The sequence below is a fragment of the Panthera pardus genome, unplaced genomic scaffold (assembly GCF_024362965.1).
Source record: "Panthera pardus isolate Hobbes unplaced genomic scaffold, ASM2436296v1 HiC_scaffold_20, whole genome shotgun sequence".
Classification (NCBI taxonomy): domain Eukaryota; kingdom Metazoa; phylum Chordata; class Mammalia; order Carnivora; family Felidae; genus Panthera; species Panthera pardus.
Window position 1 is genome coordinate 4,173,240 of NW_026526766.1, and position 20,140 is coordinate 4,193,379.

General features: G+C 46.8%; 1 protein-coding gene across 10 annotated transcripts in view; it reads right to left on the reverse strand.

Annotated features, from left to right (window-relative positions):
• AUH (AU RNA binding methylglutaconyl-CoA hydratase) overlaps positions 1–20,140 on the reverse strand; it is a 352,182-nt gene that overhangs the window by 176,154 nt on the left and 155,888 nt on the right. For 8 of the 10 annotated variants that reach the window (XM_053907741.1, XM_019463762.2, XM_019463761.2 and 5 more), the window contains one exon: positions 13,703–13,843. In XM_053907741.1, coding sequence (XP_053763716.1) covers positions 13,703–13,843 — 141 coding nt within the window. Of the gene's footprint in view, positions 1–13,702; positions 13,844–16,516; positions 17,132–20,140 lie in introns of those variants that run through there. The other 2 variants (XM_019463765.2, XM_019463764.2) reach the window with 1 other exon arrangement.

Sequence of the window (20,140 nt, forward strand, 5' to 3'; positions counted from 1 at the left end):
GAGTTCCGGCCCGAGTGCAGGTCCAAAGGGGAGCGGGCGAGTGCACAAGTAACCTAGAGACACGGGCGCAGAGACCTTCGCGGGGCCACTCCACGCGGCCATCTGTGCACGCGACGGACGCCTCCCGCCCGGTCTCTCCACTCCAAGCCTGGAGTCCTCAGCCCCGGCCACGGGGCCCAAGTCCTTCCCCAAGTACCGCCGGGCGGAGCGGAGGGAAGACCGCCCCGCTCCGTGGTGGGAAGGCTCCGGAAGACGCAAGCTGGGCACTGCCAAGGAGCACGTCCTGAGAGGCAGAGCTGGCGGAAGACGGGACCGCGGGTCTGGTTGGTCCTGGTGCCGGCCGGTCGGCTCACTTCAGGCTGGGTTTGTGTCAGTTGCCACATAAAAAGATGCAACACGGGCCTGGAGTCTTACCCTGACCAGGCCCCTCCACAGGCTGACCCCAACCCCCCAGGCGGGCCGCATCGGTACTCCTCAGCTAGCATAGGCCCTTGCGGACACGGCCGCACGCTGGGGCACAGCAGGAACCTCCCCAAGCCCTCTAGGTCCTGCTGCACGAAGGCCGGTGCCCCTAAGCCGAGGTCTAAAGAGGGCCCAATGGCAAAGCACGCTGCTAAGCGGCGAAGCCCTTTAGTCCCTCCCAGTCCAGAGTCACAACTAGGAATTTGAGAAGGATCGTGTCCTTGGATGTCGGACGACGGACTGCCACCCCTGCACTAGCCAGCCAGATGCGGCTGTAAGGGGATCCTCAGCCCACGACAAGTTCCAGGACCCTCTACAAGGGCAGCAACAAAAGCGAACCAGTGAGGCGGAAAGATCCCCACAAAGGTCTCTCCAGTGATCCTTCAGGGGAAACCTGATCAGCGGGAGCCTGGGTACCGAGATTGGCTACGGGAAAGTAGGTCAACCGTGCACGTCTGACATCCACTGGCCCTGTCACGTCCCTTCCTCTGACATGGGGGCTTTGGGGACCAGAGAGCTCATTGTGCTTCATCCCCGTTTCCAAAAGGTTCCCTCCCTCCCTGGCACGATGTGCTGAGATGGCTGAACAGCATGGAGGCCACCGTCTACCTGGTTGTGCAGAGCGATGCCTGGCCCCGAGCCGGTAGATGAGCCCTGGGGGGCGTGCGCTTAGAGCTGGGCTCAGGGCAAACATTTGCATTTGCGGACACGCAGGGAGGGATGCCTTGCACGACTGGGGGGCCCGTGGGGGTAAGGATGGCTGGTTGGGTCAAGGTTGGCCATCATGGCCGCTATGAATTTTCCGGCCAGAACGGCAGCCCTCCCTTCTGTTGGAAAAGTCACCTTCCAATCACAGTGCCTACTCCCACAGCCACAGGGAGGCCATGTGGTCTACTTCACCCAGCAGAGGCCTCTCCTGGGGGGTTCTGAGTCGGTGTTGAGTGAAGAGAGTTCCCCTTCCTCCCTGGTGGCGAGCCAGGCAGCGGGGAGCTGCCATCAGGGAAGCCAGTCTATGAGACCAGTTCCAGGGGACGAAGCTACAAGCCAGACAATGTGACAAGAAACGGAGTGTGTCCCTGCAGCCCCGAGACCGTGGCTCCGGCGGCATCCAAGGATGCCACTCCCCTGTCTCGCCTGGCTTCCATGCTGAGAGTCACAAAGCTCCCCTTCACCTAAGCCACTCTGGTTGATTTCCTGCCACTTACAACAGAAGTCCCATTACGCCAAGCGTTTCAGACTGCACTCTACTGGGTGAGATTTGAAAATACTTAACAAGATGCAGAATTAAACTTTATCCTTTTGGCCCCAGGAAATCAGTACCAACCGTCACACTAACTCTCCATCGCGCGTGGGCGTATGAGCGTTCTGTCTCTCTGGCCCAAAAAGTGTTTAAGAAAAGCAACTGTATCGCCAATATTAGTTCACAGGACGGAGCGCTGTAAAACAGACCTGCGCCTTCCACGGCAAATTAGAATACGTGAAGGTAAGGTTAAAATAGGAGGGCTCGTACGTGAACCAGTCTCAGGAAACTCCTACTCCTCCAAACAAACCAACAAGACAAAACAGAACAAAAACCTCCCCACTAGGTTTCTCCGTTTCACTCAGTGGCTGTGAAGCAGTTGTTAAGCAAGCACACATTAAGAAGCCGAAACACATTGGGTTATTTCTGGAGCACATTGTTTTGAAGCTCTGTGTGAATCTTTCGTAGTTGTGTGTGGAGAGTTATGTCACAAAGTTAATCATTCCCAGGATGCTTGCATCTGGGGTAATGAGAAACTTCTTGTGCAAGCGGCCATTAATCAGTGAGGGCAACGTTGCATAATGGGCTCTGGAGCACGTGTCCGGGGATCGGAGCCCAGCGTTTCTGCCTCTCGCTGACCTTTTCCAAAGCAGAACTGGAGCCACGTGATGTGTGCTTCCTGCCAACAGCCACTTATTGCCAATAATTAAGTTGGATAATGTGGAGAAGTAGAAATAGAAATTGCAGTTCCTTCAGAGTTCTAAAAAGGACTCTCTTTGAAGTCCTTGGTTTGTGGCTCCGTGTTGTGGCTGACTTGAACGCGTCACTCTCGATCGTTACCAAAACTACCCATTAAAGTTGAAATAAAATATTTTGCTAAGTGGTTCCTGGCATTTGTGTTAGAAACAATAGCCATGGCCCCACAATAAGATTATTTTATACGTAAGAAAAGGGAAGCAAAAAAAAAAAAAAAAAATCAAAGACGCCAGGAGCCAAAGACGTACGCGTCATCCATCCACTCTCAGCCCATCATGTTTGATGTTCTTGAGCAACAGTGTTAGCGAGAAACTCTTACTTAATCTTGCCGGTATTCTCCAAAGAGGACACTTGTGAAATACTCAAGGCAAATAAATATGCTCTCATTATTACACGAATAAAGAGCCCGTGTAGTGTGAACTGCATCTGTGACATCCACGCAGACTCGAGGGGAGCAGAACCGTAATTAAGCCCCGGCAACGACAACGGCCACTGTGTCCAAGGAGCTCTGGGGCCCCCCGTGCCAACCTGCTGTTTCCAACGGCACCTTAACCAAACAGTTCTTCTGGAACTTCACCAAGGGTCCATTTTACATCCTAGCAGCCGACCAGAGTGTATCTGGTTCCCTGGTATATATTACGAACAATAAATTGTCAAGTTTCCTCTTTATTATTTTCTTTTTTGTTTGTTTGTATTTTAGAAAAGGACTCTTTCCAAAAAAAAAAAAATTACCAAAAAAAAAAAAAACCCAAAAGGACTCTCTTGGATTCCATCCCACTAGCAAACTCTTACTGTACTTGAAATCCTGGCCCATATCTGACAATTTTGAATTAATAAACTGCTCTGTCATCATAGTGTTAATGCCCAACAGTGGAACATGAACTTCACAGATGGAAGGAAAGTTTATACTCCTCCTGAAACACAAAACACGTACCTGCCAGGATTTCAATAACTAACTCTTGATTTTTACCACTTGAATTCTGCGTTTGTGCATTGATTTGCTTTGATTTATGGCCGTTAGCTTTGCCACCGGTGGCTGAGTGCACACGAATGCTCCACAGACCGAGCCAATGTCATGACCAGGCAGGGGCAGCTGCAGCCAGAACGGCAAATGTCCTGGGCCTGTGCTCAGAGCACACATTTAAAAGACAACATAGCAGCAAACCCCATACTTCTTTGACTGTAAATAAACTTTACATTTGGGAAGTAAGGTATATTATATATTGAGGGCTGTAATAACAACAATAAATAGCATAATATTGTGGATAATTAATATCATGGTATTAGTATTAATGGTTAATATATTATCATTCAATAAACATCAGTTTTGATGTACCAGAAGTCAGATGTTATTTATCAATAACAACATCCGCGATACACATGGTTGCATTAAAATCACCTGGCTGGGGGGCGCCTGGATGTCTCAGTCAGTTAAGCATTCAACTTTGGCTCAGGTCATGATCTCCCGGTTCGTGGGTTCGAACCCCACGTCAGGCTCTGTGCTGACGGCTCAGAGCCTGGAGCCTGCTTCAGATTCTGTATCTTCCTCTCCCTCTACCCCTCCCCTACTCGTGCTCTCTCTCTCTGTCTCTCAAAAACAAACGTTAAAAAAAAAATTAAAAAAAAAAAAAGTCAGCCGGCTGGGTGGGTCATGTAGTAGGAAAAGTGCAGTGAGAACCTCCAGAACCTGCTTCTCTGTATAAGCAGTCATTTTCAAGATCAAGTTTTTTACAAAACCCTTGGAAATTAACCAAAAGCTTGCAACCATCTGATGAGCATTTCTTCAGGAAAAATGGCTGAGTCTCAGGAAGAACATCAAGCTCTGTGGAGGTTTAAATTGCCATACACCCACTTTTCCAAACTCCATAAAACCCAACCATCTGAAAGTCAGGGTAGCCATTGCCCCAACCCCCACTGTGTCTGTAGCCTCCCCCAAAGCTCTCTTCTTGGGACTCTGTCATTTTCTGGCCTGTCCGGCAGCATCCTGGAGGCCCAATTACTAAGGAAAACCCTGACTCACAGGCTTTGTCTTTATCCGACCTGACTCAGAAACCCCTCCTGTGAACAGCTTTCTACAGGGTATTTGTGGGAAACGATCGGTGGCAACAATTTAGCACCAAAGTCACCTGAGGCGGTGACAGCAGCTGGTACAAAAAAGAAGCTGGGGGATGAGATGCCTATAGTGGGCTGTAAAAACCTCTGACACGTTCCTAGGAGTCTAGAAGGCAGTATGCACGTGCAGGGCTGTGGACACACTCAGCAAAGACCTGAGAAGGCTTTCTAACTCTCATCTCTGGCTGACCCCGAGGCTCTACAAGGAAGTGAAGGCTGAGGCAAGGTTGCCAATTGCCCAACAAAGCATTGGAGGCAAGCCCCAACATGCACACAGTGCCCCTTCCCAAGACCTGGAGACTCACTGCTTCAAGGCATTTAGAGGAGTCTCAGTCCGGTCATTTAGCTGATTGCTAAATTAAACAGAGACTTCAGGGATCACAAACAATAAAGAATACAGACTCATTTCAGACAAGTTAAGGCATAAACAAATAGCAACAATAATAAATAGCAACCACAAACCTGGGACAGGAGAGGCAAGGACCTGATTTCTAGGGTTGCCATATTATTTTATTTATTTTTTGCCATATTATATTATTTTAAATACCTATGCAACAAAATATTGTTAAGACATGTAAAGAAACGAGAAAGTGTGATCCATACAAAGAAAAGAAGCAACCAATAGAAATTATTCGTAAAAAAACCCCGAGACATTGAACTTACCAGAAATGGTTTTAAAAGTTATTTTAATTATCTTCAAAGAACTAAAGGAAAGTATGAGAACAATGGCTCACAAAACAAGGAATATAAGTAAAGAAAAATTGTAAGAAAAAAGAACCAAGGACCAATTCTAAAGTTGAAATTCTATTAACTAAAACAAAAAACTCACTAGTAGTCTCAGGAACAGCTATGACATGGCAGAGGAATCCATGAATCTGAAGACATATCAATAGCAATGATCAAATCTAAAGAACAGCAAGAAAGAAGTTCAAAGGAAAATGAACAGAGCCTCATAGGCCCGTGGGACACCACCAAGTGTACTACCATATGCATAATGGGCATTCCAGAGGGAAAGGAGAGATAGCAGTAGAAAGAATACTTAAAGAGCTAATGGTCAAAGACTTCCCAAATTTGAAAAAAAGACATGAATCTACACATCCAAAAAGCTCAATGAAATCCAAGCAGGATGAATCCCAAGAGATCCACACCAAGGCACATTATAATAAATTGCCACAAGCCACCCAAAGAATCGTGAAAGCAGCATGAGAGAAGTGACTTGTCATTCACAAAGGGCCCCTCAAAAGATTAATGGCCAATTTCTCACCAGAAACCACACAGACCAGAGGGCAGCGGGATGACATATTCACAGTGCTGAAATGCAAAGACTGTCAACCAAGAAGCAGATACCTAATAAGCTTTCCTTCAAAAATGAAGAAAAAATTAAGACATTTCAAGGTAAACAAAAACAGAGAAACTGTCACTAGCAGAACTTCCTTACAATAACTTCTATAAAGGGGGTCCTTTGGGTTGAAATGAAAGGACACTAGAGAGTGATTCAAACCACTGGGGGCGGGGGGAACTAAGTGTACTGGTAAAGGTAGCAACACATATAAAAAATTATAAATATATTTTTCATCTTTAACTTTTTTTCCTCCAATCAGAATTAAAAGCTGCATAAAACAATAGTTATCAAGCTGTTCTCATGGACTTAGAATGCATACAGATTTAATTTACAGGACAATAATGGCATAGCAGTAGGGGAAGGGTACAACGTTACACGGGAGCAAGTGGCAGATGTATATCTCACCTGATCAATAACTACACTGAATGTAAATAAATGGCCAAACACTCTAGTCAAGAGGCAGAATGGACAGAATGAATTAAAAAAATATGATCCAACTTTATGCTGTCCACAAGAAATACACTTTAGATTCAAAGACCTACATAGGTTGGAAGCAAAAGGATAGAAAAAATATAGCACAGAAAAGCAACCAGGAGAACTGGAGTGGCTATCCTAATGTCAGACAAGACAGACTTCAAGATGAAAACCTAATATAGATGGAGAAGCATATTTTATAATGATAAAAGGATTAATTAAACGAGAAGACATCATCATCATCATCATCAATACATATGCTTAACAACAACAGAGTCCTAAAATACATGAAGGAAAACCTGACAGCATTTGAAGGGAGAAATAGACAATTCAACAACAGTAGTTGCAGACTTCAATACCTCACTTTAAATGCTGGGTAGAAGAAGTGGAAGACCAACAGGAAATAAAAGAATGAAACGAGACTACAAATGAACCCGACCTAGTAGAACGCTCTGTCCAGCAGCAACGGAATGCACATTCTTATCGTATGCACATGGGACCTTCTCCAGGATAGATCATATTTGAGGCCATTAAAAAAAAAAAAAAAGCCTCATTAACATATGCCAAGGACTGAAATTATACAATGATGAGATTGAAGTATATTTGCCAGCACAACAAAATTGAAATTAAATTTGTCCCAATAATACAAGGACATCTGGGATGTTCGCAAGCATGTGGAAATTAAGGAACACAATCCTAAAAGACCAGCAAGACAAAAATTTCACAAGAGAAATTCAAAAATACTTTGAGATGAATGAGCACAAAACCACACGTGTCAGGGTCCCCAGACCACCTTCAGGTCTGGTAATTCACTAGAGGACTCATGGCACTCAACAAATAGACTACAACCAAAAGGATACCGAGCAAAGCAGCAAAGGAAAAGGTGGAGGGGTGGCTGTCGGGGAGACCAGCCGCAAGCTTCCAAGGGTCCTCTCCCAGTGGAGTAACACAGGAGGAGTTAAATTCCTCCAGCAACAAAGTATAATCAGACGTGTGAAGTGTCACCAATATCTCATTAGAGACTCAGGGCCCAGGGCTTCTGCTGGGGCTAGACGTGCAAGCATACTCTGCTTGGCAAAAATCCAAATCCCATATTCCAAAAAGGAAAGCATAAGCCATATTGTCTGTACAGTGTAGGCATAACTCTTACCAGTTCTGGAAATGGGAATTTCCCCAAATGTAAGTTTCCAAATGTAGGCCAGGGGCCCATCTTGCAACCAGTCTTTCCCAAGAATAGTAATTCAGACCTGTCATGTTAATTAACTCTTTTCCACAAACATATCAAAACTTACGGGATGCAAGTAAAGCGTGCTCGGAGAGGCATGTACGTGGCATGTGCCGACAGGAAAAAGACCTCAAATCAAATAACCTAACATTCTACCTTGAGAAATTAGAAAAACAAGAGGAAACTACAGCCAAAGTAAGTAGAAGGAAGGAAATAATAAAGATTAGACTAAAAATAAATGAAAAAGAGGACAGAAAAGTAATAGAGAAAAAAACACAAGAAAATGAAAAGCTGATTCGTTGAAAAGCAACGGAACAGGTAAATCGAGCGGGATGAACAATGACAAAAAGGAAGGAGCCTGAAATACTAAAATCAGGAATGAAAGGGGGGAAAACTGCTACCGATCTTATAGAAATAAGGATGGTGAAAAATTCACATACATATTGTATGTGAAATTACATAACCTACATGAAATTTAAAATTCCTAAAAAGAAAGAGAATATTGAAACTGACTCAAGAAGAAATAGAAGGTCTGTACTGAGGTAAAACATGAGGGTAAATTCACAATCAAAGCATTTCCAACACAGGAAAGCCCAGGTCCAGACGGTTTCACGGATAAATTTCACTGAACCATTAGAGTAGAATTAACATCAATCCTACACAAACACTTTTGTTAAAAAAAAAAAGACTTCCGAAATTGTTCTGAGAAACCGGTATTACCCTGATACCGAAACTGAAGAAAGACATCACAAGAAAGAAAACTACACAATAATATTCCTTCTAAACCTAAACCCATAAATCCTGAACATAGTATTAGTAAGCCACATCCAGCAAAAAGGAATATACACCATGACCAAGCAATTTATCTTACGAGTGCAAGGTTGGCCTAATATCTAAAAATCAATTCATGTGGGGGCACTTGGGTGGCTCAGTTGGTTAAGCATCCAACTTTGGCTCAGGTCATGATCTCACGGCTCCTGGGTTCAAGCCCCGAGTTGACCTCTGTGCTGACAGCTCCGAGCCTGGAGCCTGCTGCACGTTCTGTGTCTCCCTCTCTCTCTGCCCCTCCCCCACTTGAGTTTTCTCTCTCTCTCTCTCAAAAATAAACAAACATTAAAAGATTTAAAAAAGAAAAATCAATTAATGTAATAACTGTATCAATAGAATAAAAAATAACAACTGCATGATCAAATCACAACAAGGAGAGACAATGGAGTAGAATTAAGAGTTTAGAAATAAATCTTTTACCAAGATAATACAAGAGAAGAAAGAATAGTTTTTTCAACAAGCAATCCTGGGACAACTGGATTTCCACAAGCAAAAGGAGGAAGTTGGACCCTACCTCACACCATATATACAAATTAACCAAAATGGATCAAAAACCTAAATGTAAAAACTAAAAACTATAAAATGCTTAGACAAAAAACACATCTTTATCACCTTGGGGTGGGGAATAGTTTCTGAGGACACTGAAAGCACAATGCACAAGGGAAAAAACAGATAAACTTGGCTTCGTCAAAATTTAAAACGTTAGTGCTTCAAGGGACACCATCAAAAAAGTGGAAAGACAGCCCACAGGAGAAAAGATTTATAAATCATATATCCAATAAGATAATTTGTATCTGGAATGACTAGTATCCAGAATATATAAAGAACAGTTACAACGCAATAAAAAAATGGGAACCTAATTAAAACCAGACAGAAGGTCTGAATAGACATTTCTCCAAAAGATATACAAATAGCCAACAACCACACGCAAAGATCTTGAACACCATTAGTCACTGACACCGGGGCACCTGGGTGGCTCAGTCTGTTGAGCAACTGACTCTTCATTCCGGCTCAGGTCATGATCCCAGGGCCGTGGGATCGAGCCCCGTGTCAAGCTCCATGCTGAGTGTGGAGCCTGCTTAAGATTCTCTCTCTCCCTCGGCCCCTCTCCCTGGCTCGCTCTCTCTCCACTTCACACATAAAATTTTCTAAGATTAAAAAAAAAAAAAAAGGCAATGACAAGTGCTGATGAGGATGTTGAGAAATGGGAACGTTTACGTATTGCCAATGGGACGGTAAAATGGTGCCTGATTTTGGAAACCAGTTTAGCAGTTCCTTGAAAAGTTAAACATAAAGTTGTTTTGTGACCCAGCACTACTTCCGCTCCTGGGTGAACACCCAAGAGAAATGGTAAAATATACCCCCACAAATACTGTACATGCATGTTCACAGCAGCAGCGTTCGTAATAGCCGAAGAGTGGAAGCCACCTAAAAGTTCATCAACCGATGAGTGGATAAACAAAACTGTAGAATGTCCACACAATGGAGTATCTTCAGCCACAAAAAGGATTTAGGGACAATTTGTACCACACCATGGATGAACCTTGAAAACATAACGCCGAGCGAAAAAAAGCGTCAGACGTCACAGGCTACATATTGTATAAACCTGTTTAGATAAAATGTCTTAAGCGGGCGAATCCAGAGACAGAAAGCAGCTGAGTGGTTGCCAGAAGTTGGTGGCAAGAGACAGACCGCTAATGAGTACAGGGCTGCTTTGGGGGCTGATGAAAATATTCTGGCATTAAACAGTGGTCATGGTTGTACAACTCTGTGAAGAAATGAAGACGGCTGAACTGTGCAGCTTAAAGGGCGACTCCTTTGGTATGTAAATTATACGTTAAAAAACAAAATAAAACAGAATCCCCACAAAACCCACAAAGGTGTCTTGTCCTTCAACTCTGATGTCAGGGCTCCAAACCCAGAACCAATTCAAAAGTTATGAAATAGAGCCCCAAAGGCATCAACAGGTAACTTCCCCAGGTGACAACAGCTTTGGAAAACTCTGTTCTCAGGGGTGACAAATAGACTAGAGGAGGTCTTTTTTCTTGCAGATGTGACCTTTATTCTGTATCTGCTGGAGGTCATGGGGTGAGAGAGGTAGGACCCGTCTGTCTCAGGCCAGGACTCAGTTCTTTTTCCTGGTTCCCTTGACCATGACTTTCCTCCTCACATTCACTTTCCAAGACTAGCTTATCCTTGGGGAAGACTGGATACAACTAAAAATGTCAGTTCTGTTGAACTTTTACAAGAAATTCAACACAAATTTTCCTATCTCTACATGCAAATTTTTTTTTTTAAGTTTATTTATTTTGAGAGTGAGAGAGGGAGATAGTATGTATGGGAGGAGCAGAGAGAGAAGGAAAGAGAGAATCCCAAGCAGGGTCTGCAACGTCAGCATAGAGCCCGAAGCAGGGCTCGAACCCACTAACTGTGAGATCACGACCTGAGCTGAAACCAAGAGTCAGACTCTTAACTGACTGAGCCATCCAGGCGCCCCTCTACCTGCAATCATTTTTAAATACGCACATAGCATGGGGCACCTGGCTCGGGTAAGCATCCGACTTTGGCTCAGGTCACGGTCTCATGGTTCATGGGTTCGAGCCCCACGCTGGGCTCTGTGCTGACAGCTGGGAGCCTGGAGCCTGCTTCAGATTCTGTGTCTCCCTCTCTCTCTCTGCCCCTCCCCAGCTCACACTCTGTCTCTGTCTCTCAAAAACAGATAAAATGTTGAATGACAATTTTTTTAAAGTCTGTAAAAAATATGCACACAGTGTGTGAGAAGTCACCCATTCTACCTGACCTCAGAAGTACCAGCACAGTGGATGGGCCTGGATAAAACTGTTTGTCTTTTTTTCCTTTTTTTTTTTTTTTTAAGTTTATTTATTTATGTTGAAAGAGAGAGATCGGGAGACACCAAATCCTAAGCAGCCTTCACACTGTGCCCGGAGTGGGGCTCGAACTCAAGAACTGTGAGATCATGACCTGAGCAGGAATCAAGAGTCGGACACTTAACTGACGGCCCCCAAACTGTTCGTGTTTAACAGGGGGGACTGACAGTCCCATGCCACGCGTACTCCCCACAAAGACTGGACGCAGAGAAAGTGCCTTTTCACGTTGTGTGCAGACCTCGGCTGGTGTTCCGTAAGCATCCAACGGAGGAGCCCCTGACAACTCCCACCAATATCATCTCACCATAACCGGAGCATCTTTGCACCAGGCTGCATGTGGTCTGTCATTTCCTGTCTTGAATGGCGCGTCACACGTTTCTTGTATTTTTAAAGCACTCAGATGAGGGCCGCCTGTGAGCAAGTTCTGAGCTTCAGAGAAAGTGTGTTTCAGGCAAGTGTTAGCAGACAACTCAGAAGAAATGTGACTCAGGGCAGGAGAGGCCGCGAGGAGTCTGAGCTTCTCCGGCTCGCCGACCCGCGCTTCACTTTCTGTAAATTGCACAAAGGTTTCATTCAACTGGGCTCGGAGGCTGGAAGTGAAAGTGGCCTGACTGTTTTTGAAAAGGTCAGGAAAGTGCACTCGCCCGCCTTCATATTCCTCTGAACCCTTTGCCTGTGAACATCACGGCGACGGGAGTCTGGCCCCGAGCCTCAGGGGGATGCCGCGGTGATTTCGCGACTCCCCTCGGCGGCCTTCGATCCCACTCTGCGCCACGGGTTCGCCGCATGTGATGAACGTGTCACACGGTGGTCTCCCGGGCCGCGCGTCAGGGCTGCGTGTCGGCCGCGAGGTGCGGGCGGCAGCCCCCGCGGGGAGCCTGCTCTGTTCCTGGTCTGGTCACACCCCTCCCAGCCTCTCCTCTGTGATGGCGGGGTACAGCCAGGCAGCCTGGGGAGGGCCGATCGGGCATGAGAACCCCCTCCTGCCCCCCACCCCCGCACCCCCCCGCCCTCAACACTGGTACCGGGAACACGGCAGCCAGCGGCACTGGGCAGCCGTGTACCTCCCGCGTCCTCAGCCTGCGTCAGCAGAAGGAACGCGATCCCGGTGACACCGGGGACACAGCACGGCCACATTAGGAGAGCTGTCCTCTGCCCCGCCTCGTGCTCTTACGGCCCTGCCGGGACTGCTCGCCTTCTGCTTCTGCTTCAGCCGCCGGGGTCGGGGCAACTCCTAGGCCCGGAAGAGCCCAAGCGGCTTTCCCTGCTGACCGTGGTCCTCAGCCTCATGTGGACGGCGCAGGGCCGCCAGGAGAAGTGTCACCGGGGCCGGATTCACACTGCACGTCTCCCAGCTGTCCCCGACTCCCCTTTCCCAGGGTGAACGCCAGGTTTCTGAATCGTCCCCGAGCCCCCTGCCTTGTCCCAGCACGGCTCTTCTGAAACGTGAAACAAGGTGCCAGCACAGCCGTGGAAGACGGCTCTCCCGCTCCCAGGCAGACACGTCCGATCTGTGTGCACAGCCGGTCACGAGCACCACGTAACAGCCCTCTCTACAAATGAACCAGCAGACTCAGATGACGAGACGCTTTGCCTGAGGTGGGTCTCCTCACTGACCTTCTAAGAAACCTGGTCAAAGGGCTCCTGGGTGCTCTCTAGAAACGCAGAGCGAACCCGTGACGCTCGAACTGAACGCGGGGCTCTGGGTGAGAGTGCAGAGCAGAGCGAGGTGCTCGCCACACTGCCCCAAGAGTACGGGGGACTCTCGAGCCACACGGGCTTCCTTTTTTGGTGAGTATCACACAAACCACGAGTCCCCAAACTCACGCTCTGGTCGCCGGCTGAGGGAGGCAATGCCCCGCTCCCAGCACCGTGGCCGGCCCCATGTCCCGCCAGAGCGCAGTGATGAGACTTTGGGGCTCTGGGCACGGCACCTGCCACTGATCCAGCCCGCCACTTTCTCGGCCCGCCAAGGGACAAACCCGTTCCCAAGGATCTCTGGGCGCTGGCTGCAAACACGCAGCTATGGGACCCAGCGGTGGGGGTGGGGGGAGAGCTCCCGATCCCACTGCCCTCCTGCACTCACTCTGTGCTCCAGGTTCTGCCCCCCGGGAGTCACCCGGAACTCTCCCTGTAAACCCAGCACGGGAACAGCCGCAGAGGTTTGGGGCCTCACACGCAGTGGTCATTAACCCTAACGACCAGCCCAAATTCCCTCATCTTGTCCGTATTCACATCTGCAGTGATCTTGTCCGTGTTCCCTCCAACCAAAACAGGCAACACACACTTGAAAACGGGACAGACAAGCTGGTGGCTGAGCTCACTCTGCTGCCCCACAGGGGCCAGTCAGCTCACTGAGGATGGCCTCCTCCTACCTTGTCTTCTTGGCCTCGCGCTGCAGGAACAGGACGATGGGGGCTGGCCCCAACAGCTCGAGCTCTGCGTCTTGGGCTGTCCTTGGCAACCTCAATTCCCCCTGCCGGGCACCCTGCTCTCTCACTGCCTGGAGAATGCACCTGAAAAATAGATGCCCCAAACCACGTGCTTGAGGGTGGGGAGCCTGCCCTCTAAGGATCTGTCGGGGGGGGGGGGGGGGTCTCCCAAAGCCAAGGACTCCGAAAGTACAAAGGGACGGTGGGTTTTCAGGGCCTGGGACCCACAGGTATTTTGAGCAGAGGGTTCAATCCCTAACACCCCAAACACCTCCAAGCACAGTCTGTATACAGCCTGTGTCGTCAATGCGGAAAAATGGTTCCCATTTTACCAAAACATTACCAAGGAACTTTTAAATGCTGTAGTTTTTCTTTTGGGACAAATATACAGTTATTCTGTAATATAAGAAATCGATTTCATTGCCGTTTTGATAAAGCCCAATAACGCTGACCTACACATACATTAATAGTTAACTTGGTAGGCGGACGAAGAAATACAATGGCACAATTAAATACGAGAAAGCGTCTGCCTGCCAGGAGTTTCAGACCCCGGATCAGAGCGACTGTAGGACCTATCACAAGAGAGAGCCATGGTCCAGGGACACAAAGGGTCAATGGCCTGCCACCAACAAGCCCGCATGAGACACAAGCATTTCCCATGGAGCATGGCATCCGTGAGCAACACCCAGCTACTTGGGTCCACCTACCTACAAAGCTCTAAGAAAAGTGGCCAGAAAAGTGATACTCTGTGACAAGCCATTTTGACAGCCAGAAGAGGGGGGGGGGGGGGGGAAGGACTAAGGAAAACTGTCTAGTTTTTAACAAACTTGAAATGATCCGTTAACTCCCAGAAATGAGTCAAGACAATCTGCGTTTTCTTTGGGCGATTATTGCAACTCTCCTTGTCTCCCAGCTTCTGTGACTCGCGAGGCCTCTTCTTTCCCAGAAAGGTTATAGATTAACCAGCACAAGCGTCCTTGAAAACCAGTGTGTCTCCTGCTCTGAGATGATGTGAAACGCTTTTCCCCTGAACGGGGACTGTGCTCAGTTAACCACCCTCCCCCCAGGTCTTCTTCATCTTCATCAGGACATTGGGGATCGCCACCACGTGGCCAGCGTGTGTCAGCTTGCCGTGGTTCTGAGTAAGGCCGCACAAACGCTCTGTGTGCCGGAGGACAACGTGGGCAGCAGCCCGCCCCGTGAGGGGCAGCCCCCTCGAGGAGCCACCGGACTCGGGCACAGCGTCAGGACCACCCTAGCTCTGCCGAAAGAAAGACCACAGGAAAGGCAAACTTCGCAGACAAGTGGGCACTTTCCCCTCGCTCTCATACATGAGTCTGTGATCTCTGCAGTCACAAGGGGAGGAGCTCTTTGCTTTCAGATCCGCTCTGGTGACTTCATCCAAACTTGCAGGAAATTAAATGGTGCTCCATCAGCAATAGACCACGCATCCGTGGGGAGAGACCAGTCATTCGGCACACGCTTGATATTTTCGCCATTCACGTGATTATTTCCCACTCCGCGAAAACGAACTGGCATTTGAACGTGTCACGGGCAGAACAACACGGTGCTGAAATCTTAAGAAAATAAGGAACAGTACTTTACTTGCAAATTATCCTGCATGAAGTGAGCGGCGCAAGTTTATCAGAAAACAAAGCATGCACCTCGCCGGATACAATCGCCAGGGCCGAACGTGGAATTTAGTAAGTCCCCATCACATGAGGCCAACCAGCTGAGCGCTGCCCCCAAACGTGCAGGGCCAGCCGCACAAGTGACAGGGAACATCGCGCTGTCCTTCGGCACCAGGACACGGAGAGTGGGGACGGCCAAAGCCTGGCCGGGTAGGCTCTGGCACGCGGCAAGTCCACACTTGCCTATCTCAAGGCTTTTCAAATGGAGGCGGAGAGTTCAGTTTCGCAAAATGAAAAATAATAATAAAACTTTCAAAGTCGATGCGCTTCCCGAGAGCAAGGAAGCATCGGTGCTGAGCGTGGGAATGCACAGGACAGGCGGTCACCCACGCGGCCAACCGCACTCGACAGCAACAGAGCACGGGTGTGGGATCGGGGAGGACGGTGGGGCACCACCACGGTCCGCTCGTCATGCAGTGCCCGTCCCGGGAAAGCGGGGCCTCCCCGGTGCTGCCAGCCTCGGGCCCGGACACAGGCTCGGGGAAGGCAGCCTGGTTTGATAACGTACAAAAGAAAGCTGGCCGGAATCTGTTTAGGGAGCTGGAACGTTCCCCCTGCACCACACACTGAATTCTACAGCTCACTGTGCCCTGCACACGTGGTACCTGCCCCCTCCCCCGGCGAGGCTGTCCGCTCAGACGTGCCCCCGAACCCCTTCGAATCTCCTCACTTTGCCTGGCCAGCGGTTAGAAGCGGGAGACGGGATGGCCGTGTTCACCTCCTTCCTCACTGAAACCAGATGCGCAAGAGCCAGGGGCGGGAAACACACTCCACGGCCGCAGGCATGTTAGGACAGCCCGGCCCCGGCGGCACGGCTCTGTCCCCCAGTCAGACTGGGGGATGGGGCCGCCTGCGCGGCGGTCGTCCAAGCGCGCCACCGCCAAGCCTCCAGTGCGCCTCACGAGGCCTTGGGCCCCCGTCTCTGACCGGGTTACCGTCCCACCATCCGCACTGCATTCTAAGACTCAAGAGGTCACCTCACAGAATGGGCATGCAAAGCTGGTTTCCTCTAAAAGCCAACACGCGATGATTTATTCAATTCAGAAAGAATGGGGTAAGAGAGAAATTCCCAAGTTTTCTTTTCACCGATTTTATTTATATTTGGTAATTTTCACTCAGAGAACCTATCAATTCCTCTTCCAGTCAGAGATGCATGTATGTGTGCGTGTATACACATTCCCTTAGAAACTTTATTTGGTATGACTTCACATTTTTTGGTATATAGAAATAATTTTATTTCGTATTGCAGCACAGTAGACATACAATCAATATTATTTCCTAGAGTGTGCAATATAGAAATTATTCACATTAAAAAATTAAGAACAGAAAGCCTCGTATGCAGGAAATATTTAAAACTGTGTACCTAACTTTGAATCGGTTTCTGACAGCGCAGACTACTAGCTTTATAAACCTGAATGAATATGACATGAGACACGTTTGAACAAAGTACACAGATGGGTCCGCTCCAGATGCCTAATTCACTAGACGGAGGGCGCGTTCTTCACTTTGGTCAGTGGGATTCCACGTGCTGAGGCAAATGTGGATCTGAAAGATACTTCCAGAAGTACACGTCTTACACTGGCATTTGAAAGGTTTGTTTCTTCTATTCTCCTTTATAGCGAGGGGACCTTTTCTCTTTAAAAGCAAGAAGACCTTCAAGCCTGTCTTTTGTTGAAATAGTCTAGAGAGACAAAACATTATGTTACCTAAACCAAAAAATAAAAACTGTAAATGTTGAACAAGCTTTATGTAAAAAAAAAAACCAAAAAAAAAAACAAAACAAAAAACAGAAAATAATCTAAAATTTGAATCCTACTAATCATTTGAAGAATTGTTACCAAATTGACCATTCTAATTCCAAATATGCCCCCCACCCTCATTTCAAATGTACATAAAAAAACCAACAGGCTTTATCTTTTACATAGTTTTAGGTTTACAAAACATTGAGCAGAAAGGTCAGCCTCCCATACACTTCCTTCAAGCCCCCGGGGTCTATTTGTCACACCTGAGGAACCAGTACTGATCCAGTATTATTCCCTACAGTCCAGTTTCCAGGGGCCGCCGTGCTGCTTCTGTGCTGGATTTTCACAAAGCACAGTCACATACCCACCACTACAGGATCATACAGAACAGCTGACCTGCCCTAAGCACACTCATCCCTGCCCTTCGCTGCCTTCTCCAGAAGGTCAGAGACTTGGAATCCTGCCGTATGTGACCTTTTTCGACGGAAGTCCTTCACTGAGCAGTATGCGGCTGAGGCTCTTTCGTGTCTTTTGGTGGCAGGATAGCTCATTTCCTTTTATCGCTGTATAAGACACCAGTGTATGGATGCACCTCAGTTTATCCATTCACCTTGGCTGCTTCCAAGTTTGGAAATTCGGAATAAAACTGCTAAAACAGTGTGCAGACTTTTGTGCAGATGTAAGGTTCAACTCACTGGGGTAAACACGCAGTAGTATGATTGCTGGGTCATGTGGTAAGATTACGCTTAGCTCTTAAGAGATGGGCAAATTGTATTTTGTTTGTATTTGCATTTCTTTTTTCTTTTACAGTTTATTTATTTTTGAGGGAGAGACAGAGTGTGAGCGGTGGAGGGGCGGAGAGAGAGGGAGACACAGAATCCGAAGCAGGTTCCAGGCTCTGAGCTGTCATCACAGAGCCCGATGCGGGGCTCGACCCCACAAACCGTGAGATCATGACCTCAGCCCAAGTCAGAGGCCTAACCAACCGAGCCCCCCAGGTGCCCCTGTATTTGCATTTCTTAATGACACACAATGTGGAGCATGTTCTATGCTTATCTGCCATCCGTGTATCTACTTTGGTGAGGTGTCTGTTCAGATCTTTCCCTTACTTTTTAATGGGTTATCTTCATATTGTTGAGTGTTAAAAGTTCCTTGTATGTATTGGACACGAGTCCTTTATCAGGCAGCTGTGAGGATCTCTTCCTGTTCTCTTCGCAGTGTCTTTGGCAGAGTGGAAGTTGGTAATTTTAATAAAATCAAACATTAATTTTTTCTTTCATAGATATTATACTTTTGGTGTTGTATCTTAAAAAAGCGATCGCCAAACCCAAATACACCTACATTTTCTAGGTGATCTTGAAGACATTGGGCCTATGGCCCACTTTGAGTTAATTTTTGTGAAGGTTGTGACGTCGGTGTCCAAGTTCATCTTTTTGTAGCTCAATGTCCATCTGCTTCAGTACTATTTGTTTTCAAGACTATCTTTTCCCCCACTGAATTGCCTTTGTTCTTTTGTCAAAGATCATTTTATTTTGTTTATTTATTTTTGAGACAGAGAACAAGTATGGGAGGGGCAGAGAGAGGGGTGGGGGACAGAGTTTCTGAAGCAGGCTGTGAGCTGTTAGCACAGAGCCTGATGTGAGGCTCAAATCTATGAACTGTGAGATCACCACCCGAGCCAAAGTTGGACACTTAACTGAGCCACCCAGGTGCCCCAAAGATCATTTTACTTTCTAGGAGTCCACTTATGTAACTATTTTATATGAATACACTCTGGACTCCTTATTCTGTTCCACTGATCCATTTACCTGTTCTTTTGCCAACTCCAAACTGTCTTGATCATTGTAGCTTTACAGTAAGTCTTGGAGTCAGGTAGTGTCATTCCTCCAATTTTGTTCTTCTTCAATACTGGGTTGGCTCATCTAAGTCTTTGAACTTTTCATAAAAGCTTTAGAACTGGTTTGTCAATACAGACTTGCTTATTTTTATTGGGATTGCACTGAATCTATAAATAAAGTTGGGAAGAAATGATTTCTTCGTAATGAGTCTTACTATCCATGAACATGGGATATCTATTTACTTAGATCTTGATTTCTTTCACCAGTTTTGTAGTTTTCCTCCTATAAACCTTGTACTTTGTTTTAAATTTACACTTAAGTATTTTGCATTTTTTTTGTGCTAAGGTAAATGACGTTATGCTTTTAATTTCAACTTCTAATTCTTTGTTGCTGGTATATAGGTAAGCAACTGACTTTTGCTTATTAACCTTCTATCATGCAACGTTGGTCTAACTGCTTATGACTGTTTTGTTCTTGTTGTTGTTGATTCTTTGGGATGTCTCACATGGACAATCATGTCTTCTATGAAGTTTTGTTTCTTCCTTCCCAATCTGTATATATTTATTTCCTTTTCTCATCTTCCTACATTAGCCATGATTTCTAGCAGATGTTGAAAAGGACACGTGAGAGGGATGCCCTTGCCCTATTCTTGCTCATTCAGCATGATGTTAGCTGTAGGTTCTTTTGTAGAAGTTCTTATCAAGTGAGGAAGCTCCTGTCTAATCACAGTTTGCTGAGTTTTCACTAAAAATGGGTGCTGGATTTTGTCACATGCTTTTCCCCCCAGTCTGTTGATACGATCATATGATTTTCCTGTTTAGGCTTTGATATAATGGATTATGGTGATTTCAGTGTTAAACTTGGCTTGCACATCTAGAAAAAAAATCTCATTTGGTTGTGGGATACAATTGCTTTTATACATTGCTGGATTCGATTTGCTAATATTTTGTTGAGAATTTTTATATCTACATTCATGAGAGATAAAGGTCTGTGGTTTTCCTTTTTTGTAATGTTGGGTTCTGATTATCAGGGTAATACTGGCCTCAGGATGAATTAGGAAGGGTTGTTTCTTCTTCTATCTTCTGGGAAAGATCATTAAAAACTCATATA